The sequence below is a fragment of the Lucilia sericata genome, unplaced genomic scaffold (assembly GCF_015586225.1).
Source record: "Lucilia sericata isolate MDLA Ls3-8-SP2 unplaced genomic scaffold, ASM1558622v1 Contig000115F_arrow, whole genome shotgun sequence".
Taxonomy (NCBI): domain Eukaryota; kingdom Metazoa; phylum Arthropoda; class Insecta; order Diptera; family Calliphoridae; genus Lucilia; species Lucilia sericata.
In genome coordinates, this window is record NW_023994147.1 from 91,752 (window position 1) to 119,626 (window position 27,875).

Below are 27,875 nucleotides of genomic sequence, written 5' to 3' on the forward strand. Positions count from 1 at the left end.
GTCTATAGTCTAGTCTATAGTCTAGTCTATAGTCTAGTCTATAGTCTAGTCTATAGTCTAGTCTATAGTCTAGTCTATAGTCTAGTCTATAGTCTAGTCTATAGTCTAGTCTATAGTCTAGTCTATAGTCTAGTCTATAGTCTAGTCTATAGTCTAGTCTATAGTCTAGTCTATAGTCTAGTCTATAGTCTAGTCTATAGTCTAGTCTATAGTCTAGTCTATAGTCTAGTCTAGTCTATAGTCTAGTCTATAGTCTAGTCTATAGTCTAGTCTATAGTCTAGTCTATAGTCTAGTCTAGTCTATAGTCTAGTCTATAGTCTAGTCTATAGTCTAGTCTATAGTCTAGTCTATAGTCTAGTCTATAGTCTAGTCTATAGTCTAGTCTATAGTCTAGTCCAACGTTTCCCAAATGGGGGTCCGCGGACCCCTAGTGGTCCGTAGTAAAATCCTAGGGGGTCCGCGAAGACGAACGAAAAAAACATGAATAAACAATATTCTTTTATATGTATGTACAAATATCTCCAATTTTTGTGCAATAATCCCAAATTTTTTGGTGACTTTTGAATTTTATTTTTTCGGTTGTTTATCAGGAAGAAGCTAGGCCCTACAAATTTATTGTATAACTTTTATAAAGTAAAGTATTGCGTGTTTTGTAATTTTTATTTCCTGTATATGTACTGAAATAATGGTTTTTATTTCAGACAAATAATACTCTGCCTTACAATTAAATTAGGGATACTGGTATTCCGGAGTATGAAGTTCAATTCAAAGACAAGCTTATTACAGATTTAAGTTTATCAAATTGTAAGCAAAAGTGTTCTTGTTTGAAAGTACTAAAATTATATATTTTCAAAACAGAGGTGACTCTTTATGTATCTCTTTATAAATATTCCAATCCGACGTGATACACAGATTTTAACTTGATTTTGTCGACCAATACATATTATTAAATTAACATCAGAAAATCCATAGCGTTTCGCGTAAATATTAGGGTGATCGATTATTCGACATTTTCCAAAAACCGGTTTTCGAATAGTTCGAATAGATGACATTTAGGTTAACCGGTTTTTCATTATAAATAAAAAAATATATTTTAATTTGAAAAACTTAATGTGATTAATGTGAAATGATTTTTAACAGTTTAAAAGATTATCCCCCTTATTCACAAACAAAATTTTTATTTTATAAACAGTTTAAAAATAAGATTTTATATGGAAATTTTGTTTTATAAACCTTTTATAAAATAAAAATGTTGTTTGTGAATAAGGGGGTATATCTTTAGATCTAGTCGTCTGATTTACATTATTTCATTAATATAAAAAAATTAGGAAAAAAGTGGGACACTTCTGTTAAACATAAGGTAATCCTAGCTTATTTTAAAAGCCCTGTTTAGGAAATTTGCATAGGCATTCCAACACTTCCATAAAATTTCAGCCGTAAATTAATTATTGTAATTGGAATATAATCTTAAGATTGATAAAATTTTATCAAACAGTTATCAATTACAAAGCAAATGAAAGTATTCGAAACCGGTTTTTAAAAAGTGAAAAAACCGGGTTATTCGATATTCGAAAAATCAACATTAAGAAAAAACCGACACTGGTAAAGCAGAAAAAACCGGTTGAAAAATCGAGTCGATCACCCTAGTAAATATGTAGCCAAAAACCATGAAGTAAAATAATTCGTTGGTATTTTAAAATTCAAATTTAAGTTCCAAATTCACAGTACTTTAACAAAGAGTTCAAATCATATATTATGCGGATAACGCATTCCGCAACAACATAGAAGGAGTCCAACTTTCTTATATTATTTTCCCGAAAACTTAGCTCACTTACTCAGTTCACCCTTTGCAATCGCAACAAATTTTTGAAACGTGACTCCTTAAGCACATGTGACAATATTTGATAAAGAAACCTCTTCGCTACCTTGAAGAAAAATGAATATGAAAGATCTCACGATCATAAAATTAAACATCATGTTAACATATCAACAATGAAGTCAGTCTATCTTCAAAACATGCAATTGAAAACCTATCTGAAATATTATATATTCTCAATGTACGGGAATATTTTATAGATATGACATCTCTACATTTATTAGACCTAGGGATTAATGGACTAGGTCAATTTTCGGATGGACAATTATTTAGAACAATAAGATATCAAAATATGTATGGGGGTCCGCGAAATTAAATAAGTTCTTCAAGGGGTCCGCGAAGTAAAAATCGGTGGGAACCGCTGGTCTAGTCTATAGTCTAGTCTATAGTCTAGTCTACAGTCTAGTCTATAGTCTAGACAATAGTCTAGTCTATAGTCTATTCTATAGTCTAGTCTATAGTCTGATCTATGGTCTGGTCTATAGTACAGTCTAGTATTTTTAAATATTTTTTTTTTATGGTAATTATTTGCCACTTCCGACCACTGTACGTATGTTTGTGCAACTATTATGTGTTTTTGGTAGTATGTTTAAATATTTAACTGTTTTTTATTTAAAGCATTTTCATTATTATTTTAAAACATTTTAAAATAATTAAAAGTTTTAGTTTTTAAATAATATTATGCATAAAATTAAACTTTATTTCAGGGATGGAAAACAACCTAATGTTTAGCGAAACAGGGAAATCTCAATAGTTTGACAAAGCTTAAAATAAATAATTAGTTGAAATTAAATTAATTTAAAACAATAACAATAAGAAACAACTCTACAAAAATTTTAATATTAGACAAGTGAAAAAGTAGTTTCGTTTTTTTTAACAACAGCTAACAACACATCAAGGTCTGAGAATGTTTATAAAAAAACTCATATAAATTTAGCAAATTTAATTAATTATTTGTAATGGTGTTTTATGTGTTCTTTGAAGGACCATAGAAGACAATGACATTTGTGTTATATAAAAGCAAATAAAAGGCGTTAAATATACAGACAGTTTTCCAGCAATCATTATTTATGCTAAAAACCATGTGAATTCTTTAAAATTTCAAACGACTTCCTTATAGACCAACAACAAAAAAACAGAAAAGGAAAAATAGAAAGAAAACCGCTAACAGAGAAATAACAACAATAATAATAAATATCATGCTTAAAACCAAATACCATGACAATACCAGTAAAGCACGGTGTAAAAAATAAAACCTGACTACGGCATTAAACCCCTCAGTTGTCTAGCGAAAAAAAACATGGCAAAAGTACAACTTAAATAACTGATAAGAAAAAAATAAATGAATCACGGCGATGACTTAAAAAATATTTGAGTTAAAAAATATTTAAAAAATATATGTATATAGAAAACATTATAATTTTGTGCAACCACTAAAGTTGCGCATGCGTAACCATTCACTAAACAAATAACAACAAATTTATGGAGAAGTAAACAATTCTTTTGAATATTTTTATATATTTTAAACATTTTTTTATATAAACAAAAAAAATGATATAATATTTAAGAATGCAAACAATTATTTAGTTGTTAAGCAACTCATTTACTAAAAAAAAAAGATTCTAGATTTATCAGTTTAATAATATGTTCTACTACGATAGAAATCTTTCCACTAAAACAAAAAATAAAAATAATAATATTTAAATATATATGTTTATTTAAATAATAGATTTTAACTAAAGAATAAATAATGAAACTACACCATTTCCTATTGTATTTAAGAAATATCCGATAGAATTAATGGGTTAAACGGAATGAATTCGAAATGACGAAGGTGAATAACATAAAATTAAAAACTTCAGAAATTTACTCTTGAATTAACATATTAGGAACTGGTGTAAATATAGTTAGTATATCCAATATTACTTACTATGCTCAAAGGACAACTACGTCCCGACTTCAAACCACCCGCCGTTGAAACATTTAATTGATCCATAAATGTTGACACTTTACTGGGGTTTTGAGCACCACCTTGACGGCCCGTGGCATCTATTTCTTTATTCTCTACTTTTGTACTGGAATGATGATGACTGTGTCGTATTTTTGGTAAAATTAAACGTATAATGAAACCATAATTAGGTGGGGATGATAGAATTCGGGTGCATAATTTATGCTGTGTAACCGCAATGGCTTTATTGAATTCCAATATTAGACTAGATTCTTTGCCTTCGCTTTCGATGAAATGCTCCTCCTGAAGATTGCAAATCGGTTCAAATGTGGGATTCGAACGAAAGTCAACATCTAAAAAAGGAAAAGATAAAATATAATTATTTTTTTCATTCTACCATTTTGTTTAATAAATCTTTGTCATTAGCTATAACAACTATTAGCTCTTCTTTAATGATTTATGTCGGAGACTGCCAGCTAAACAAGAAATATTGAACAATTTACTTGTCTCATAACTTAATCGAGTACAACTAGAGGGGAAAAAAACAGAAAACTTTTTCCTAGCTGCAACTAACTAACAACCACACAGTCCACACAGCTATATCCTCAATTCAACTTGGTTAAACTGCTGTCATTGTCAAAAAATCTTAATAAAACAACAAGAACAAAAACAATGGCTGTCATTTGTTCTCCAAACAAACAACTTTCTAACTGTTAGAATAAGTTGCATACACGAATTGTGCAAGAGTTAATGGGTCAAAAAAGATTGTTGCTGCAACCGCCAACAACTTTTTAAGATTTGTTTTTACGACCACCATAAAGTCATAAATAAAACGTAACAATGTTGCCAACAACAATAACAAGGAATAAGATTTTTTTATCTTTTTTTTGGTTAAACCATTCAAATGCCAATTCATTCATATATTTTCCACACAATTGCCCGGTATATAAATAATAAACAAATAAAAAACAACAACAACAAACATATTATTTAACGGTTTGTAATCCAATGAAGAAATATTTAACAGGAAAGAAGTGACTGCTCGAGGCATAAGAATTGCTATAGCAAAGGTGTAGAGGAAGATCAAAAAAAGTAAATGGCGAAACGAAACTGTTGTTATCGCTCTAGTGAACGCATATAAATTAGTGTGTTTGGTTTAGCTGGTAGGCGGACAGACGTCGGTCGAACAAATACTAAATAAACCGTTTGATCAAAGAGCAAAATAATAACGAGCTTTAAGTTTGTCGGTTATGAACGAATTTGTTTTAAGCTAAACTCTTAAACTGTTCCAATTACGCAGGCCGACAAATGTTTAACCCAGTGACTAAAGTAATTATTTTCTAAAGGATTGAAATACTAAGCTGAATACGAAACTGACTGAGAATTACTCCTTCACATGCGGTATTCGAGATATTGTGTCCAGAGTTTTGAAAAAACGCCATTTTTGATCATTTTTAAATCGTTATAACAGTGGCAAGAAAACTTAACTTATGAAATGTTGTATGCCATCTGTCAGATTTAAAATAAATGCTTAACATCCGAGATATCTTCACCTTAATTTTTCACATTTTTTTCTTATAAAAATACCTTTTGAATTGTTTAAAAATCTGCTGTAATTGCTCATCTGTTGAAGTTGACGGACGGACAGACATCTCTAAATCGAATCCGAAGGTGATTTTGAGCCGATTGAAACAACCTCAGGTAGGTGTGGATCCATTATCATTATTCGTTCTAAACAATATTTATAAAGCCTAATACCCTCCGCACTATAGTAGTGTAGTTTATAAATACCACGTATATACCGAAAACCATGAGTTTTTAAGCTTTAGGTGAAGACGATCGGGCCGATAACTGTGATTTTATTCTTCACTCGCGTTGGTGTAATACAACAAATGTAATTACAAAAAATGTATGGAGTTATATATTGTCTGCATTAACTATGTAAGAGCTTTCGCTTGACCTCAGAGTGACTGCTGGATACCATAAAATACTCGGACCCTACCCTGGTGGAGACCATTTAAACTCAATTTTATACTGGTGGAGTACACATATTTAGTCTAGAATAGTAGACTATTTTATTGACTAGTGACTTATACTAGTCTATTGACAAGTATATTAAATTGTTTATTGGTTAGCCTATATATTAGTCTATAGACTAGTCCATGTCTGCAGTGAAAACTAATACCACCAAAAAATTTCGATATAGTAACTAAAAAATTCTAAAATATTCTTAAATTCAATTTAAAATGTGGAAAAGTTTAAAAATTGTTTTAACATCAAAAAACGTGGTGAGCAATTATTGGCAAAAAAAGAGAAAAACAAAAAAGCCAACAATACAATAAACTTGTTTTATTAACAATTTGTTTTTTTTTAACAATTTTTCTCAAAAAAAACAAAAGCAGTTTAAATTTATTTATTTTCGGTAGTTACTCATATGTTGTTCATTCAAAACGCACTTTGGATGCTAAATAATCAAATCATGTGATTCTGAAATAAGATACAGATGATTAAAAGATTTTGTATTTTTGTTTTTATTTCACAAGCCACATTATTGCAAACCTTATTTGGTAAGTGGAAAAAATAAATAAATTAAAACAAAAATTTTTGTTTTAGAATGTTGTCTTATGAAAAGATGACGTGCTTGGAAAGGAAGATAAGTTAAATTTGAAAGAAGTCTTTAACAGAATAGATTTCAAAAAGAGAAAATTTATTTCGTTTGACAAGTATATAAGTACTCAATATTTCTTTTTCTTTATTATATGTGTCATTTATTTGGAAAGTGATTGAAATCTCAATTTTATGAAGTGTTACGTTTATCGGAATGTTAATTAGGAAAAAATTTCTCTTTAATCATGATTTCTTTAAACTGTTTACAAGTTTCAATTAAATTTAGCTAAAAACTGTTTTAATACTTTTTTGAGAATAGATTAATGTTTTTTAATTTGAAATTAATTTGTTAACTATTCTAAGAATTTGTTACCCAATGATTTTTATGGATTTAAAATTAATGGTTAAGGTACATAACCAAAACACCAGGGTATCCCACATATAGTCTAAGCCATAAACTAGTTAATGGACTAGTATTTATACTAGTTCACGGACTAGTACAAATGCTAGTCAATAGACTAAGCCATAAACTAGTTAATAGGCTAGTCCATAGACTTTTAAATATAGTCTATATACTACTTCAGATAATAGTTTATTTTAAAGAACGTTTAAAAAGGGAAAGTAATTTAGTACTTAAAGAGTACTCTTTCAGCAAAGGTTAGTACTGCTTCAAGATACAAATTTTCCATACCCGTTTCAGGTTTACAGTTTGGCACTGCAAATGACTTATATTTAGTTATTTTAAAGGTCCCATAACATTAGTATTCAATTCTCAAAAGTATTTAAATTTTATAACTTTTGTTTTTGACACACATTCGGTAAACGAATCTCATATGTAAACCAGTTTTAAATGTTAAATCAGTTCTGTTTTTTAAGTCCAAAGTTAAATTTAGAAGGAAGACTTGATATGCGGACTACTTACACCGATCTTTATAGGATTTGTTAAAGTGATTTTTGTGAATGAAAGCTTGGACAATTTCTGGGCCGAACTCCTGTAAGAAGATTTTATCAATTATAAACTTTAAAGCCATTTTCTGATTGAACCCTGAGTCTTCGGCAATGGAGTGTCAGGCTAACAAATGTTTAACCCAGCGATCAAAGTGTACTTTTTATAGGATTTTGTTGAATCCGAATCTATCCTCAGAATTTCTCCATAGCATGTGGGATTCGAGATATCGTGTCTTGAGGGTTGAAAAAATACAATTTTGGGTCCTTTTTAAGACGTTATAACAGCGCCAAGACATTTTTATTTATAAAATTTCTTTAAAGGCTTGAAACTCTCCTTTTTCGAGATATCTACACCTAAAGCTTGATACAACAATAACTTGATAAAAACTTATATATTCCAATTTTGCAAATATGTTCCTATAAAAATCTGCTATAATTGCTGAGATATCATCCATTGAAGTTGAAGGACAGACAGACATCGTTAAATTGAGTCAGAGAGCGATTTTGAGTCGGTTGGAACATCCAGAGATAGGTGAGAATCCAATATTTTTGTTCGTTATAAGAAATATTAACAAAGCATAATAAACTCCGCACTGTAGTAGTGTAGGGTATTAATACCATAAATACACCAAAAACCATGAGTTTTCAAGCTTTATGTAAAGATATCTCGAAGAATAAAGAAGATATGTATGTACAAATGTCAAATGTAAAGCTGACAGTATTTCAGATGGTATACTTCACTTTAAAAACAAAGTTGTCTTGGCGCAGTTATAACGTCTCAAAAAGGGCCACAAATGGCGTTTTTTCCAAATTCAGAATAGATATCTCAGAGTCGCTCGAGCGACTCAATCCTTTAAAAAAGTATAACTGGGTCTCTGGGTTTCGTGTTTTTAAAATTTTGTCGACCTGTGTTATTATCATATGTACATAAAATCATGATAAAAATCTAGAATATTGACAGAAATAAGAAAAACTTTAATTAAAACTAAAAAAAACAATTATTTTATTAAAGTTAATGAGAATACCACACCAGAGTTTTTCTCTATCAAGCATGAACTTTGACTTTCTACTTAAAGTATAACTTTCTCTTTTGTTTTTACTAAAAAAGAATATGCAAACAAAAATAGCCACAATCCTATAGAAAAGAATCAGAAAAGCAAAACAAAATAAAAAATTGAAAAAAAAACGGAAATAATACTAATTAAAACAAAACTCTCTACGGTTTCTTTTCTCTTCCATAAACAGTTATGCTCTAAATAATAGCAGTTTAAGATCATTTCCTAGACTATAATTAAACACAATGTAGTACGTACTACTCCATGTTAACACAAATTAAAATTAGGTTATAACAATCATTAAGCCGCAATTTTTTTTTGTAAAGATCAGCTCATTAGAGTGCGGGTTAATGTGGCTTTAAGTGGCCTAAACAAATTTAATAAATGTGATCTTTGAACGCCAGAGATTGAAAAAAATATTTCAAAACAAATACTAAAAAAATAAACTGCAACTCTTTTGTTAAACACACCAAAAGAAAAGAAAAACAAAAATACCGTTATTTTGTAATGAGCTCATGCTGCTAACACTATTTCTTGTCTCTCTCTCTTTTCGTCATTAAATCTTAATCATTTACTTATATTCCTGTTGTTTTTGTTCTTTGTCAGTTATTAAAACTGTAAACAAATGTTGTTGTTGCCTGTTGCCAATCATTTTTAAATGTTTTTTTTTTTTTTTTTTTTTGTTTAACAGTCATATGGCAATAATTAAATTTAATAAACTCTCATTATGATTGACATTCATGTTTAAGCAATTTTTTTATGAATCTGTTTGTTTGTTTCCAAATGTAAATCTCTATGTAATTGTTTGTCAACATTTACAATGTTGTTATTTTTCAACTGATTTATGACAACAACATGACATTATTATTAGAAAATTTAGCTTATAATCGTTGCTTTTGTATTGTAAACAACAATGTGTACTGTGTGTTGCGAGTATTTATTTTTAATATTAGTAATTATTGTTAATCTTGCAAGTATTTGAGATTCTAAATATTCAATAATAAATGTATGTATGTAGTTTTTTTTCTAAATTTTTTTTATCTCTAACTCATTGGGTGTGTATGAAATTTGTTTTTTTTTTCAATGATGTAAATGTGGGTCAATAGTTTTTCACAGTAGATTTACTACAAATTTCATTTACAACAAATGCCAACATGTGTGTAAATGATGATAATGATGATGTTGTTGATCATCATCGTGTTGTTTACAATATTAGAGCCCTTTAGTTTTGTTATTGTTGTTTGACGCTCGTTAACTGTGAATGAAGTTTGTCATAGAAAACAAGGTCTTGTACTGATTTTAAACAAACAAATATTATGTGTGACTGAATGAACGTAAATTGTAAAAAAAAACAAAAATTATTGTAATTGAGTGAATCAACCTATAAATGAATGAATGTAAAAAGTATGAATGCTGCGCTGCATGTTTATTTTAACAATCATATGTTTATTATTATAATATTTGAGTTTAGTTTTGCTCACCCTTGAATTTAAAACTTATCAACTCCATTTAAAATTAAACTTTTTTATGAAATTTGAACAAATGTTGCAGAATTTCTGTCATTAAACAATTTGTTCTTAGACTATAAACTAGACTATAAACTAGTCGACTTTGTAAATAAAAGTCGAAAAATCGGAACAAGTCGATAAGTCTATAGAATATAGACTAGACTATAGACTAGACTATAGACTTGACTATAGACTAGACTATAGGCTAGACTATAGACTAGACTATAGACTAGACTAGACTAGACTAGACTAGACTAGACTAGACTAGACTAGACTAGACTAGACTAGACTAGACTATAGACTAGACTATAGACTAGACTATAGACTAGACTATAGACTAGACTATAGACTAGACTATAGACTAGACTATAGACTAGACTATAGACTAGACTATAGACTAGACTATAGACTAGACTATAGACTAGACTAGACTATAGACTAGACTATAGACTAGACTATAGACTAGACTATAGACTAGACTATAGACTAGACTATAGACTAGACTATAGACTAGACTATAGACTAGACTATAGACTAGACTATAGACTACTAGACTATAGACTAGACTATAGACTAGACTATAGACTAGACTATAGACTAGACTATAGACTAGACTATAGACTAGACTATAGACTAGACTATAGACTACTATAGAGACTAGACTATAGACTAGACTATAGACTAGACTATAGACTAGACTATAGACTAGACTATAGACTAGACTATAGACTAGACTATAGACTAGACTATAGACTAGACTATAGACTAGACTATAGACTAGACTATAGACTAGACTATAGACTAGACTATAGACTAGACTATAGACTAGACTATAGACTAGACTATAGACTAGACTATAGACTAGACTATAGACTAGACTATAGACTAGACTATAGACTAGACTAGACTAGACTATAGACTAGACTATAGACTAGACTATAGACTAGAGTATAGACTAGAGTATAGACTAGACTATAGACTAGACTACTATAGACTAGACTATAGACTAGATATAGACTAGACTATAGACTAGAGTATAGACTAGACTATAGACTAGACTATAGGACTAGACTATAGACTAGACTATAGACTAGAGTATAGACTAGACTATAGACTAGACTATAGACTAGACTATAGACTAGACTATAGACTAGACTATAGACTAGACTATAGACTAGACTATAGACTAGACTATAGACTAGACTATAGACTAGACTATAGACTAGACTATAGACTAGACTATAGACTAGACTATAGACTAGACTATAGACTAGACTATAGACTAGACTATAGACTAGACTATAGACTAGACTATAGACTAGACTATAGACTAGACTATAGACTAGACTATAGACTAGACTATAGACTAGACTATAGACTAGACTATAGACTAGACTATAGACTAGACTATAGACTAGACTATAGACTAGACTATAGACTAGACTATAGACTAGACTATAGACTAGACTATAGACTAGACTATAGACTAGACTATAGACTAGACTATAGACTAGACTATAGACTAGACTATAGACTAGACTATAGACTAGACTATAGACTAGACTATAGACTAGACTATAGACTAGAGTATAGACTAGACTATAGACTAGACTATAGACTAGAGTATAGACTAGACTATAGACTAGAGTATAGACTAGACTATAGACTAGACTATAGACTAGAGTATAGACTAGACTATAGACTAGACTATAGACTAGACTATAGACTAGACTATAGACTAGAGTATAGACTAGACTATAGACTAGACTATAGACTAGACTATAGACTAGACTATAGACTAGACTATAGACTAGACTATAGACTAGAGTATAGACTAGACTATAGACTAGACTATAGACTAGACTATAGACTAGACTATAGACTAGACTATAGACTAGACTATAGACTAGACTATAGACTAGACTATAGACTAGACTATAGACTAGACTATAGACTAGACTATAGACTAGACTATAGACTAGACTATAGACTAGACTAGACTATAGACTACACTATAGACTAGACTATAGGCTATGCTATAGGATATTCATATTATCATATTAAATACAAAATCGATTTGCAATTTTCTAAAAAAGTTCGAAAGAAAGTTCGTACTTCAGTTAAATTAAATTCAAACAAAAGTAACTTTTGATGAAATGTTTAAATTTAACACGTTTTTATTTAAATTTTTTGCTGTAGATAATTACAACAATTATCAAATCATCAAGTTTTGCTCTAAATAAAAACAAAAACGCCCTCCCAAAAAAAACACATTATTCCGTTATAATAAGATTTAAATTTATTAAATAACGAAATTAAACAAATTGGTGCTGGTACCAAAAACACAGTCTATGTTTATCTTTGTATACTATACTATATAAATTTGCGTATCACTGATCCGTTTAATGGGTTCATTGAAACTCAAATTGTCACGTTTTGTAAACTCAAATCTAAACTAGTCACACTAAATTTAAATTTATATGTCTGTACTTTAGTAGATGACAAACAATAAAAAATAAATAGTTAAATATAATAAAACTTAAAAAAGAAACAATAAAGCAAAATAATTGCAAGTCATTTTTGAAAATAGTCAGACCCATAATGGGAAGAGGCCGCTAAACTGAGAGGCGTCATCAGTGTTGTATTCGTAGTTGTCGTGCGTTTATAGGCAACTCATTGTGCATAAATGATTAAATATTATAAGTTTTTTTTATTGTTATTTTTTGCATCTTATTTTAATTCATTATTTGCTAAATATAAAAAAACTAACAACAATGTTAAACAAAAACAAGAAAACTATAAAAAGTAACTAGAAAAATTGTTAATAAATATCACGTTGCGGCAATTGATGGATGAAAAACATTATTTTTTTTTTTTGTAGTTGTTTTTTGCAACCGTTTCAAAACGGTTTTGTGGTTTTTTCTCAAAACCTTTCAGCCTAGTTGTAGTGGTAGTTAAGAGCTGGGTGGGTGGTTGTGTGGTTTACTATGTGGAGGTTGTTAAATAGAGGTGTGTTTTAGTATGTTAAACAACAAAAATTATAACCAACAACAACAAAAACACAGTTGCAACCACAAAATAGCGCAACAAAAAGGAAACTTAAACTTGTGAACTTTTTTCTGTTGATTTTTTGTTTGGAAATACTTTAACGTTTAACAGTGAAACCCGGTAGTAAATGTTATTTTACATCTCTGATCCATCACAGCCATGTAAATAAATACTTACTCGTACTTGTATCTCATTGATACTTTTTATGTGGAAATTTCTTCTTTGTTTTGCAATTTTTAGTTGTGTTTTTTTAGTCAAGGGTTTAGCAAAAATAATTAACTTTTTATTTATTTATTACAAGCACTTTTTAAACTTGTTTTATGGTCTTTGTTTATTAAGCCTCTGTTTTACATTCATTCATTTCCATGTCTGTTTCTATTTACAAGTTCACTAACCTTCTCTTCGTCAATCGTATGGTACCTTTCTGTTGGGTTAAATAAACTTTTTTCATATTTTTTTACTATAAAAATCATTAATAATTTCAATTGATTTATTAATACAATTTTAAGGGAGTTTAAAGGTATTAAATCATATTTGAATCATGATATAATATTTTAAAAAGTCCACTTTTTGTATCTTTCTGCGATATTGAGAAAGAGGTCTACTTTTTCGTAGAGTACATATTACATTTTTATTGAAAGCCGATTATTCCATACTTTTATGGAAAGAAAGTAGACTTAAGGTTTTCCAAAAAAAAAAAAAAAAAAAAAAAAATTCAATTGTTCCATAATTCGAAAGTCATTTTATAGTAGAGTCTAGAGTTTCATAGTTGAAACAAAAAGTCGACTTTTTGACTTTTGTGTTTTATGAAAAGTCGACTTTTCGAACTTTTTTGATATCAATTTTCCACTTTTTCCGACGTCTTTTGACTTTTTCGTCCTATTTCGACTTTTGGACTTTTGTTCGGTTATTCGATTTTAGTTGCAAAATCGATTCTTACACTTTTTTCTTACAATATAGTCTATTTATCGCCCTTGTTAGGACAAAAAAGTTCACTTTAGTTCTACGATTATTTTAAAGTCTATGTATATTATAGTAAAGTCTATAAATAGAGTTTCGGACAATCAATTCTTTTAGAAAAAGCCAATAAGTCGAAGTCAACTTTCAAACGCGAAAAGTCGACTTTTTGTTTCAATCATGGAATTCTACTACTATATACATAGTTAGTTTTGAGTCATTCTGTTGTTTCACTGTTCCTATTATAATATTAAATGCGTCCTAGCGTTCTATAAATCGACTTTCGAATAATCGAACAATCGACTTTTTGTCGAAAAAAGTCAAAAAGTTGAAGTCGACTATTTTGTTCCAAAAAAGTCAAAAAGTCGAAATCGACTATTTTGTTCCAAAAAGTCGATAATTCGACTATCGTCTATGAAAAAAGTCGACTTTGTAAATAAAAGTCGGAAAGTCGAAAAAAGTCGATAAGTCGTAAAAAGTCGGAAAAAGTCGAAAACTCGAAAATAGTAGAAAAAAAGTCAAAAATAGTCGAAAATTTTAAAAAAGTGGAAAAAAGGTCAAAAAATCTAAAATAGTCGGAAAAACTCAAAAAAGTAAAAAAAATAGTCGAAAGAAGTCGAAAATAGTCCAAAAGTTGAAAAAAATCGAAAAATGTCGAAAAGTCGGAAAAGTCGTAAAGTCGACTATTTATAAAATACTAAAAGTCCAAAAATCTAAAAGTCGACTTTTAATTAAATGAAAAAAGTCGAAAAATCGACTTTTCATAAAATACAAAAAGTCGACTTTTAACTAAATGCAAAAAGTCGAAAAGTCCTAATGCAGTTCCCGGCGGATTGTCTTTAATTCAAGAAATACTATAAAACGACATCTACATTGTTTTGAGACCGGCGTTATTAAATAAATCACAAAATTTCTAGAAATTTATTTTTAAGTTTTAAAATTTATATTAAATTCCTATATAAACTAGGAACAATGCTCATTCTTTGGAATTAGTAATGAATTTTTTTAAATAAATGTCTAAAAGTTATATAAATTATTTCAAAAAAGAATCTAAATGAATGCAATTATAATGCATAGACCCCCTCTTCTAACTACTGCCACAATAGTAGAAAATAGCAAAATATCTATAGTTGTTGACCAATTAACAGCAAACAAAACTATACGTTTGATTAATACAAATTAACCCCTTGACTTTAAAACAAATAAACACACATATAATACATACTTGAAATATATATGTTTGTGGCCATAAACTATCGCACACTTTTGACCACAAATGAAAATTTTGATGTACTCAATGTGTATGAGAAAACGACAGTATTTTAAAGGTGTGTATTTAGCTAAAAGATTTCAGTCTCCGAAATTTTCACAAGATTCTCGAAAGGGTCATTGAGAGATCAGTTTACATGTAAGTGGCCCGTGTGTTGGGAGAGGGAATATGTGAATATTGTTTGGACTTATCATGTAATTAGCCAGAAATGACTAGTCTCAGGCATCGAGCAGTATTCCTCTAGCATTGATCTAACTGAAAACATATATAATTTTAGGCGCAAGTTTTGTGTTTATAATCACTTGTATTTCGAGATCACTTTCGTTTCTACGTGACTAATCCAATAATTTAGTAAAACTTTCAAGGACCAGAATTTAATAGCACTATACATACAATCAATACTCTGGCTAATAATTTATTATTTCATAAGCAAAATAATAAATTGATTTATATGAATAGAGGTTATAATAAATAGAATACAATTTGAAATAGATTCAAACAATTTAAAGGTGAATGAACAGTCGTGTGCCTTTTAAATATTTAAACAATTGATTTCTATATACATGAGTACCCTACAGCGATTTTCGTGGAAACGGTATAAAAAAACAATTAATTAAAACTGTGCTTTGCCAGCGATTCTTGAGAGTTTCTGAACCAGATTGCAAAACCTTACAAAAACGATTACTCGATTTTTTGAAATTTGTTTGTATCAAAAGAGTCGACTTTCAATTTTCAATGTTTTTTACTGCAAAAAAAACTTACTACTCGAAAGTCGCTTTTATAGAAAACAATTTCCTGCTGTCCTTGTCATCCTGTCGTTTCATGTTCACATTCCAGCAAAACATCTCAGTGCCGATCTACTTTTATTTGAATTTAACGGCGTTAACTAACTACGGCGGATTCAAAATGTTTGTGTAGCACCTACAAAAGTCGGCGTAAATTTATTACACTTTAACTGATTTAGTTTTAAATAGATTTATTTGTTTTATTTTACTAAAATGTTTAAATTGAATATAAATAGATATTGCTGCAAATAGTATTTATAATTTACTAGATCAAACAAATTCAAAATAATGTTATTTTGAGAGCAATTGTGTGTGTTTTTTGCAAAAATACTTTGTTGTTGTTTATTTTTTTACTAAATTAAGGTCAATAAAATTGAAACAATTTTTAATTTTAGTAAAATGTTGTTCAAATTAATTTGATTTATTTTTAGTTCTATATTCTATTTGTTTGTTAAAAATGTAAAAGATAATTTTGTTTGGTTTGAATAGAGTGTTAATTTCAATTAAATTTTCAAAAACAGATATTGCCGATTTTTTTTTTTTTTTTTGTTATTATTTTTAACATTGTCTATAAAAATAAAACGCGTGTTTTGTCACGTTCTGTGGTCAGGGTCAATGAAAAATAAAGGTGTCAATTTAATTTATAAATAAATTTCAATTAAAGTGTAAAAAATTTTTAAATTAAATTGAAAACTAGAATGATAAGTTTCAAGTTGAAATAGAAACATAATGTTAACATTTAAAACTTAAAAACAACTTTAACATTTAAATTTTAAAATGTCTTATTAATCCAGAAATATTAAAACTTTTGGTTTTTTTAGTTATGACAGAACAATAGAAAGTTTATGTCTATAATTTTATTGCTCTTTATTCACACTTTTGAAAAAGAAGAACATTGTTATAAATAGATAATAAGATCATTGATTTAAACAATGCCAAAAAATGACATTTAAATTATGTTTTTAATACCGTTATTTTTAGAAATGTTAATTTATTTATTCATTTTTTTGTTATACATAATTCTAATTAATTGGTTTGACGCTTTTTGAAATTAAAATTATAAAAAGGTCATATCAAACTAACATATTATATTTTTGAGAAATTTTTAGCGGTTAATCGATGTTTAAAAGTTTCGACAACATTTTAAGAAAAACGAAAAAATTAATTAAAAATACGATTTAAATAAATCAAGCTATTTATTTGCCTCAACAAAGTGTGTAGTTTGTAAACCAAATTTTGGATATTTTATAATCTTTGAAGTTTACTAAGAAACTTTAATAAAATTTACAAATGAGTTAAAGTTCACTAGAACGCACAATATAAAAGAAACCAAAGAAAAAACACCAAAGGCAGACGTTACAAACAGAATTCAAAATAATTTTGAATAGCAAAACTGAAATACTCATGAACTCTCATACTCACGTCTGTTTAATTTAAAATTAAACAGAGTAAACTAAGATAGTTATTCATTAACTCCGTTAAAATAATGAGAAAAAACTTTAGGTTATATATATTTTATGTATATTAATATAAATTATGAAATTAAAATGAAATATTAAAATTCTTGCCAATTAATCTATATGCGAAATGAAATTTGAGATGAATTTTAAGAAAACACCAAAAATTTAAATAAAAAAACTTGATTTAAAAACATTTTTATGAGTTGTTTTCTATAAATATTAATTTTTGAAACAAGTGTCACGTGCAAAATTCATATTGAAAAGTGTTTTTGAAAATTATTTGCCAACATGTTTGCTAGATTCAAAATAATATGTTAATATAACGTGTTGTATAAATAAACACAATTATTTTAAATATTTTATTTGGAGTTAAAAATAAAACACGTTTAAGTAATTTCTAGAAAAAGTTTTGCAAGAAAAAAATTCAGTTATGTTTGTACAAATCCAGCCGCCAAATTTGAAAGCATTTCATGCACTAACTAACTAACTAACTAACTAACTAACTAACTAACTAACTAACTAACTAACTAACTAACTAACTAACTAACTAACTAACTAACTAACTAACTAACTAACTAACTAACTAACTAACTAACTAACTAACTAACTAACTAACTAACTAACTAACTAACTAACTAACTAACTAACTAACTAACTAACTAACTAACTAACTAACTAACTAACTAACTAACTAACTAACTAACTAACTAACTAACTAACTAACTAACTAACTAACTAACTAACTAACTAACTAACTAACTAACTAACTAACTAACTAACTAACTAACTAACTAACTAACTAACTAACTAACTAACTAACTAACTAACTAACTAACTAACTAACTAACTAACTAACTAACTAACTAACTAACTAACTAACTAACTAACTAACTAACTAACTAACTAACTAACTAACTAACTAATTAAAATTTCAGATTTTTCAACCTTTTCCTTTTATTTGCAAAATACATTCATCGACTTTTTCTTACAAGACAGTCGACTTGTCGACTTTGTTATGACAACAAAGTTGACCACCCACCTTTTCCGCTTGTTTTCAATTATGTTAAAGTCGATTTGTACAATCCTACTAGGGTTCTATAGTTGAAACGAATAGTCGACTTTTCGACTTTTAGACTTTTTGCATTTGGTTAAAAGTCGACTTTTCGACCTTTCGACTTTTTCCATTTTATGAAAAGTAGATTTTTCGACTTTTCGACTTTTTTCATTTATTTAAAAGTCGACTTTTAGACTTTTCGACTTTTAGTATTTTATAAATGGTCGACTTTTCGACCTTTCGACTTTTTCCGACTTTTCGACTTTTCGACTTTTTCCGACTTTTTTCGACTTTTCGACTTTTTCCGACTTTTTTCGACTTTTCGACTTTTTCCGACTTTTTTCGACTTTTTTCGACTTTTCGACTTTTTTCGACCTTTTCGACTTTTTCCGACTTTTTTCGACTTTTCGACTTTTTCCGACTTTTCGACTTTACGATTTTTTACGACTTTTTGACTATTTTCGACTTATTTCGACTTTTTTCGACTATTTTTTTACTTTTTTCGAGTTTTTCCGACTATTTTAGAGTTTTTGACCTCTTTTCCACTTTTTTTAAAATTTTCGACTATTTTCGACTTTTCGACTTTTTTCGACTTTTCGACTTTTTTCGACTTTTCGACTTTTTCCGACTTTTCGACTTTTTCCGACTTTTCGACTTTTTTCGACTTTTCGACTTTTTTCGACTTTCTTCGACTTTTTTCAACTTATCGACTTTTTTCGACTTTTCGACTTTTCGACTTTTTTCGACTTTTCGACTTTTCGACTTTTTTCGACTTTTATTTACAAAGTCGACTTTTCGACTTTTTTCATAGACGATAGTCGAGTTATCGACTTTTTTGGAACAAAATAGTCGACTTCGACTTTTCGACTTTTTTCGACAAAAAGTCGATTGTTCGATTATTCGAAAGTCGATTTATAGAACCCTAAATCCTACGTTAGATCATTCCTCAAAACATCAGCGGCATCGTAGTTTTTGCCGGGAACGCTGAAACTAAAACAACAGGATAACACAAAAACATTTATTTAGAGTAAGTGAAAAACTTGCATTTTGTACCAAAATTTGAAAATGTCCCGTTCCAAATTATTTCCTCAATTTAATACTTTTCAAATACACCTTTTGGATTTTCTTAAGCTCAGAAAATGTTAAGTGATCTTCTTTTAAACTTTACTCTCTTAAAAAATATTAGCATAAAAACTTTTACACTTACAAAATTACATCCGTCTTAATAAATAAAAATTTTTAACAGAATTTCTAATTTAATTATATTTTATCATAATTTATTATGCCCTCTTGATAACTAAAGTGTACTATGTAGAAAATAAAAACAAAAATTACGAATACAATGAAGTTTTTGCGCTTAATCATGGAAACTTGTTTTTTCACAAAATAATGTTTTAAAAATTATCTTTTAAAAACAATGTAATGAAGGTATGGAGGGAAAACTTGAAAGTTTAAGCGAATGTAGTCAAACATTATGGATGCACTTGACTGCACTGGTTTTTCCCTAATGGGGCTGGCTGGCTGTCTGTCTGTCTCCTCTATGACTGTCTATGAAACTAGCAAGCGGAACTTAAAAGAATTTAAACTTGTTTCAAAGCGGTAAAGAAAACTTAAGGTATTTTAATTTATAAGTTAATATTTACCAACCATTTAATTGAAAGCATTAGTTTTGGTATTTTGAAACTTTATAAGGAAGTGAATACTTTAAAAGTTCTGCTGTACTCTATTTATCATTATCATCGTTTACTTAGTTCTTAGTCATTTAGTTTTGCTTGTAGTTTTGGGGGGTTTTATTAATATTTTGAAATCTTCATCCTTGAAACTGAAAAACATGCTTCATTTGTGCGTTTACTGGCCTTTTGTTACTTAAATTTAATGTTCCGCAAAATAACCATTTTCTGTTTTCTACTTTAACTATTTGTTTCCAGTTAATGTGGTAATTTACCCCAAAAAAAAAAAAAAAAAACAAAAAACAAATAGTTTTTGAAATATTACTAAACTTTAAGATAATGATTAGATGTGCTTTTGACAAACTTTGATGTTTATTTTCTATAGAAATGTAAATTAGCTTAAAATTTTATTCAATAAAGACTATAGAAATTAAAATTTAGGAAAAAATTATTTCAATAATAAACTAAAGCATTTTATTTCGAATTTAAAATTTTTTTTAAGAAAACAATAAACATGTGTTTTTGTTTAAATAAGGATTAAATTTCTCTTTTAACAAAAGAAATTATAACTAATTGTCTTCTAATTAAACATTAGATTTGTTATTGTTAAATCATTTTTGTAATTCCAATGTTTTAAATTATTATTTAAATTTAACGCATAATAATTTTATTTGAAACATTCATTTTTATTAGGAAACACCCTGTGCTAACATCCTTTTGTTTTGTTCTCTTCTTTTGTTTTTCTTCGAGCTCATTTAGTGTTAGTTGTTGCTAAATATTCGTGGTGGGCTAATAACGCTTTGAAGAAGTTTATTTAAATAAAAGTTTTTGTTGAAATTAAAGTGTAAATTTTTTAATAAAGGTGTTAATTTAATAGAATATTATTATATTATTGTTATAATAAAATAAAAATCTTGTGTAAAGAAGAGAAATTTTAAGATATTGGGCAGCTGCCGGCAAGTTGACCCTCTCATCATAGTGTTTTGTTAATAATTTTATCAAAATATTAAAGGAAATAAGTGTTTAATAGAAAATAATTAATAATTTAAAGAAAGTCAATAATATTTTTAATAAAATTTAAAAAAAATCTCTAAAAATTTGCAACTTTCAATATGAAAAGTAAATTAAAACAAGAAGAAGCATAAGTGTTTTGTTTATGTTTTGCTTGCTGGTGTTGTTATTAGAAAAATATGATCGGAATAATTTGTCTGCTGATTTTGTTATTGTTTTTGTTGGGTAATTTCGTTTGACTTTGTTTTTGTTATGAAAAAATAAACAAAACAACTGCAAATTATTGATTGAAAGAAGATGGGAGTATAACAAGGGAAACTTTAAATTTAAATGGAACAAAGGTAAGTCATTAATTAATATCACTATTTGCCAGGGCTGGAAAGTTCGGTACTATTAAAAACAAATTATAGTAAACCGATAAGAAAAAGGTCGAAAAATTGAAGTCGACTAGAGAGACTTGCGAGAAATTGTGCAACGAACTAAAATATTAAGAACAGCTAAAGTAGGGTTCTATAGTTGAAACAAAAATGTCGACTTTTCGACTTTGCAATTTATGAAAGGTTGATTTTTTACAATTTTGAAATTGTCCAATTTTCGACTTTTCTTTGACATTTCGACTTCAAAATCAGTATTTTGGGCCATAGATTTTATACTGATTTTATTAATATGTACGTTTGTAACAATAGATATGTCCATCTGTAGCAAAATTTTCTTATATTGACTTTTTCGACCTTTATTTACAGAGTCAACCTTTTTCCCACAATAACTATGTCAGTCTGTAGCAATGAAATCAGATGTTAATTAGTTTTTTATATCAACTTATTTCGACTTTTTCAAAAATGACTTTTCCTTAAAGAGAATTAGGTAGTCGACTTCGCTAGTCGCGACTGTTTTGTCAAAACGAAGTCGATAAATCGACTTGAAATAAAACAGTTTAATAGTCGGTTTTTTACCAAAAAGTCGAATAGACTTAGCATACATTTTGATATTTACTTTAATTTAGAAATATTTTGCAGAAAAAAGAGATTTTCTAAAAGAGGTGTTATTTATGAAGTAATTTATGCAGAACTTCATCGTGATATTAGTGAAGATTAGTGAATTTTGACCTTAAAGTCATTTTCTGGAGGGGACTTTGTCTCCTAGAGCCAAATGAATCCAGCAAAAAGCCCTATCTGAGGTTACGTTTATATGGCGGCTAGGCGAAATAATAGACCAATTTTAACCATTTTCAATAGAGTCAATCGTCCTTGAGCCAAAAGAAGAGTATGTGCCAAATTTGATCAAATTAACTTTAAAATTTCGACCTCTAGCGTGCGCTGCGATTCAGAAAGTGATTCTGAGCCGATTAGTATTCTTTAAGATGAGTGTAGGACCAATCAGCACCAACGCTAATATTATAGTGGTGTAGAGTATAAAAAGTAAAAATTTTTCTAAGAAAATGTTGCCAGATTTAAATGTAAGACAAAAATTCGACTTTAACTGTTGAAAACGCAAATAAATTAACTATTAAAAAGTAAAAAAATATTTAATGTCGAAAATTTCCTCAAAATGTAATAAATATTCGATCACGACTTTATAACTCAGTGTAATATTCAATTTCATTTTAATTCAATACGATAAGTACTTACATTATCAGTCAATTACACTTACAAAAGTCAAGAATAAAGAAATTGGTAATGCAATAAATCAAGTTAAATGCTCAATTACAATTAAAATTGTAATTGCGTAGTGGAATTTTAATAAAGAGATAAACATATAAGAAAATAAAAGCAGCTGCAATTATTAAATAAACTTTTTTGTTTTTTGAAATTTTTAAAAAAATATTCCACTCTAAATTTTTCTTTAAAATTTATGGAATATTTTTTTTTTTCTTTTTTGCTAAATCCCATAAAATAACAATTATTTATAATTACAGTATATTCAATTTCTTTACGACTATAAACTTGGTTAAATTCTTTTATTGCTTTTTCGCAATTGTTTTACATTCAAAACAATTTTATCTATAAATTAGACAACAGAAAGATACTTTCATTCAGAGATTTTTGGGTTAAAATAATAAAATTTTTAAATGAGTTTATCTCTAGGAATATTTATGTTTTTATTACAGCAATTACAGCTGATGTTTATCTGTTCGAATTTGTTTATGGCGAACAAAAAGGGAAAATAGACAATGTTAGACAGTTTTAAAGCGGTAGAGTTTAATTTTTTGCTCAAAGTCGAGGATATTAGCCAAACAACAGGTTCATCAACTAAACTATTGAAATATTAATTAATTAATTTTAAATTTTAAGCTTATTTCATTATTATTTTGTTTTTAATTTCCACATGTGATTACGTTATTTATTAATTAATTATACTTATTGATTCATCAATTAACACTTATTGATAAAACGTTGTTTGGTTAAATAAATTAATTAATAATAAATATTTAAATAATTTATAGTTGTCAGGGACAAATAAACAAAGTCCCATCTCTTAATAGGTAACATCATCGCTAAATTGCCAACACTGTAATAAGAAAAATATCGATTTATATTTACTAACGGTCAATTACGGTCACTTTGAAAACCAGTTTAATTGGAATTGCTAGTTTCAAACTATAAATAAGTTGCAGTTGATTTATGAATAAATGTGTATTTTATTTTATAGTTAGTTGCACAAAACAAATGCAGTTTTATTGAAAAAAAAAACTTGACTTTGATCGGTACAAAAAACAAAATCCAACAACTTTTTTATATAAATTTGTTTTCCTTATAAACAAATTATTAACATAAAACCCCAAAACAAACTGAAAACTATTTTTATAAAACCAGCCAAATATTATGAAATTTTGTAAAATTTATTTATGTAAATCTTTGAAGGTATTTTGTAACATACTTGTATAAACGGCAGCACCCTGTATAACAGTGACACTGTGCAGTAGACACCAAATACCGATTATTAATTTTAAATTAAACTTTTTGCTGCTGTTGTTGTTATTGCTGCTTTTGTGGGTGTAATGATGTTTTTTAATTTTGGCATAATTGCTATTTAAATTTATAAAATTTTTGGTATTTGCTTTGCTGTTAATGTTGCACAGGCATTTACTGTTGCTGCCACTTGGGCTTTTAAAGTTGTTTTTAGTTTTAGTTGCAACCATTTTGTATTTGTTTTGTTTTTCTTCACTTTTTTTTTAAGATCTTTCAATTTCTTCTTTGTTTTATTTTATAAGAAATTCTTAAAAATCTTTTAAAACATTTTGTTATTATTAAAAATTATGTTTTTTTTATTACAAATTTATTACAATTAATTAACACTTTTTTAAACAAATGAAAATTAATAACACTCTCTCACAGACGCGTACTCTCTTAGTCCCGCAAAACCGTAGACGAAAAAAAGCAACGAAAAACGTTATAGAAACTGAGCTAAAATAACACAACCTCACTTTAAAGCAGAAGTTCTTGTAGAAGATTTCGAAATTTCGTTAAATTTTTTCATCATTTATTTTTTACAATACTCAGTCTGCTGTCTGCGGCCGCTTATGGGGGTATATAAATGCTCTTTTCTCAATTACAAAAAAAATTGCACACAAAATTTAATTTAATTAAAAAAACTCTTCTCGTTTTCTATATTTTTTTTGCAAATAATACTTTTTTTCTTTAATTTTTAAATTTTGCCTTTTACTTAAATTTTGCGTCAGTTTTACGATCAACAAACTGTTCGCGATCGAGTCACAACTTGAACTGATCTTAACTTTTGGTTAATAACTAAAGCAGCATATGGCTGAGCAAACACTCAGCCAGGCATTTAGTCATTTAGCTAGAAGAAATGTGGGTAGAGCTGTTGGTAGTGGTGGCCGTTAGCGGTGGTGGTGTTAGTGTTGGCAGACAAGATAAACACAAAATATTGCTGTTATGGAAGTGCTCACGCCAGCTGAGTCTTGCTTATTTTAATGTTTTCATTGTTCGGTTAAAACTTAATGCAAAAAGACCACTTCTTAAAAAAATATATATATATTAAACCAGACATGGAAAAATCAGTACTTTAGTTCTTTTTTCGGTACTTTTTGATATCTGCGGTATCCCCGCGACATTTTCGGTACTTTTTCTAACTTATAAACTTTCATAAGTGGTCCACATAGTAGTCTATAGACCAGACTAATCAATAGTCTAGTCTATAGTCTAGTCTATAGTCTAGTCTATAGTCTAGTCTATAGTCTAGTCTAGTCTATAGTCTAGTCTATAGTCTAGTCTATAGTCTAGTCTATAGTCTAGTCTATAGTCTAGTCTATAGTCTAGTCTATAGTCTAGTCTAGTCTAGTCTATAGTCTAGTCTATAGTCTAGTCTATAGTCTAGTCTATAGTCTAGTCTATAGTCTAGTCTATAGTCTAGTCTATAGTCTAGTCTATAGTCTAGTCTATAGTCTAGTCTATAGTCTAGTCTATAGTCTAGTCTATAGTCTAGTCTATAGTCTAGTCTATAGTCTAGTCTATAGTCTAGTCTATAGTCTAGTCTATAGTCTAGTCTATAGTCTAGTCTATAGTCTAGTCTATAGTCTAGTCTAGTCTAGTCTATAGTCTAGTCTATAGTCTAGTCTATAGTCTAGTCTATAGTCTAGTCTATAGTCTAGTCTATAGTCTAGTCTATAGTCTAGTCTATAGTCTAGTCTATAGTCTAGTCTATAGTCTAGTCTATAGTCTAGTCTATAGTCTAGTCTAGTCTAGTCTATAGTCTAGTCTATAGTCTAGTCTATAGTCTAGTCTATAGTCTAGTCTATAGTCTAGTCTATAGTCTAGTCTATAGTCTAGTCTATAGTCTAGTCTATAGTCTAGTCTATAGTCTAGTCTATAGTCTAGTCTATAGTCTAGTCTATAGTCTAGTCTATAGTCTAGTCTATAGTCTAGTCTATAGTCTAGTCTATAGTCTAGTCTATAGTCTAGTCTATAGTCTAGTCTATAGTCTAGTCTATAGTCTAGTCTATAGTCTAGTCTATAGTCTAGTCTATAGTCTAGTCTATAGTCTAGTCTATAGTCTAGTCTATAGTCTAGTCTATAGTCTAGTCTATAGTCTAGTCTATAGTCTAGTCTATAGTCTAGTCTATAGTCTAGTCTATAGTCTAGTCTATAGTCTAGTCTATAGTCTAGTCTATAGTCTAGTCTATAGTCTAGTCTATAGTCTAGTCTATAGTCTAGTCTATAGTCTAGTCTATAGTCTAGTCTATAGTCTAGTCTATAGTCTAGTCTATATAGTCTAGTCTATAGTCTAGTCTATAGTCTAGTCTATAGTCTAGTCTATAGTCTAGTCTATAGTCTAGTCTATAGTCTAGTCTATAGTCTAGTCTATAGTCTAGTATATAGTCTAGTCTATAGTCTAGTCTATAGTCTAGTCTATAGTCTAGTCTATAGTCTAGACTATAGTCTACTCTATAGTCTAGTCTATAGTCTAGTCTATAGTCTAGTCTATAGTCTAGTCTATAGTCTAGTCTATAGTCTAGTCTATAGTCTAGTCTATAGTCTAGTCTATAGTCTAGTCTATAGTCTAGTCTATAGTCTACTCTATAGTCTAGTCTATAGCCTACTCTATAGTCTACTCTATAATCTACTCTATAGTCTACTCTATAGTCTAGTCTATAGTCTACTCTATAGTCTACTCTATAGTATACTCTACAGTCTACTCTATAATCTTGTCTATAGTCTAGCGGAAAATTGGTTTAGTACTTTGAAACCAAAAAAGTACTACTTTTAATATAAGTTAATACTATTTCAAAATTGTGTTTTCCATACCTGCATTAAACTTTTAACAACAATATAGCTATAAAGAGAAAAAACTCTTTAAGCCACGCTCTTTCAAAATAACTAAAGAGCATTTTCTAAAACAAAATCTAAAATCTCTTTAATTTTCAACAGATCTTTTGTTACAATAATACTAAACTCGGCTTATATACAATTTTTTGCTTTAATTTCACTTTAAAACAGCTGTCTCTATAGTTCAGCAATAAATTTTCAATTTCATCCTTAAGATTTTTTATTTGGTTTTAAACACAAAGCCTTTGTTTTTGTTTTGGATGTCGAAAAAACTTCAATTACTACTTGAGATTGCTGGTGATTCATTATTTTTAACGTCTGAAAAATCTGTAACCTACATTTTCAGTAATTTTCGTAAATTATGACAAAAAGCTTAAAAAAATTTCAGAAAAGTTTGTCTTGAACAAAAAAAAATTGGCAACATGGCGTTAAATTCACTTTAAAATACCACAAAAAAAAACTGTTTATTAATTTACTGACGTTTGTTGCAATAAAAACTAAAAACATAACGAAAACTTTACCAAATATAAGTATAATTTTTCAATAAAAATAAATGTGCACTTAGCAACAAGTAAAAATAACCGCTTAAAAACATTCAAAAACTATAAACAAGAGAAAAACCCAGTAATTGATCATAACAACGGCTACAAACCGCCGTTGTGTGTAAGAAAGGTCTAACATAGGTTTCTTCAGACAATGACTACCTATAAAATATTAATATTATTTTTTGGAAAAATGCCAGTGTTTCCTTAATATGAGCTTACTTGTTAAAACAGACAATATTTAAACCAAAAATATATTGCACAGCTTTATACCCTGGTAACTAGTCACGTGACTAGTTATGTCTTAACTTTTCTTTATTTAGATTTCTAAACATGAAAAAATATTAAATTT

At 28.5% G+C, this 27,875-nt stretch overlaps 1 protein-coding gene across 2 annotated transcripts in view; it reads right to left on the minus strand.

Annotated features, from left to right (window-relative positions):
• LOC119600463 overlaps positions 1 to 24,936 on the minus strand; it is a 37,082-nt gene extending 12,146 nt beyond the window's left edge. For both annotated transcript variants that reach the window (XM_037950687.1, XM_037950686.1), the window contains exons 1-2: positions 24,076 to 24,936; positions 3,808 to 4,178 (exon numbers count right to left, since the gene is read on the minus strand). In XM_037950687.1, coding sequence (XP_037806615.1) covers positions 3,808 to 4,178; positions 24,076 to 24,337 — 633 coding nt within the window. In that variant the 5' untranslated portion in view covers positions 24,338 to 24,936. The remainder of the gene's footprint in view (positions 1 to 3,807; positions 4,179 to 24,075) is intronic.
• Positions 24,937 to 27,875: the final 2,939 nt, after the last annotated feature.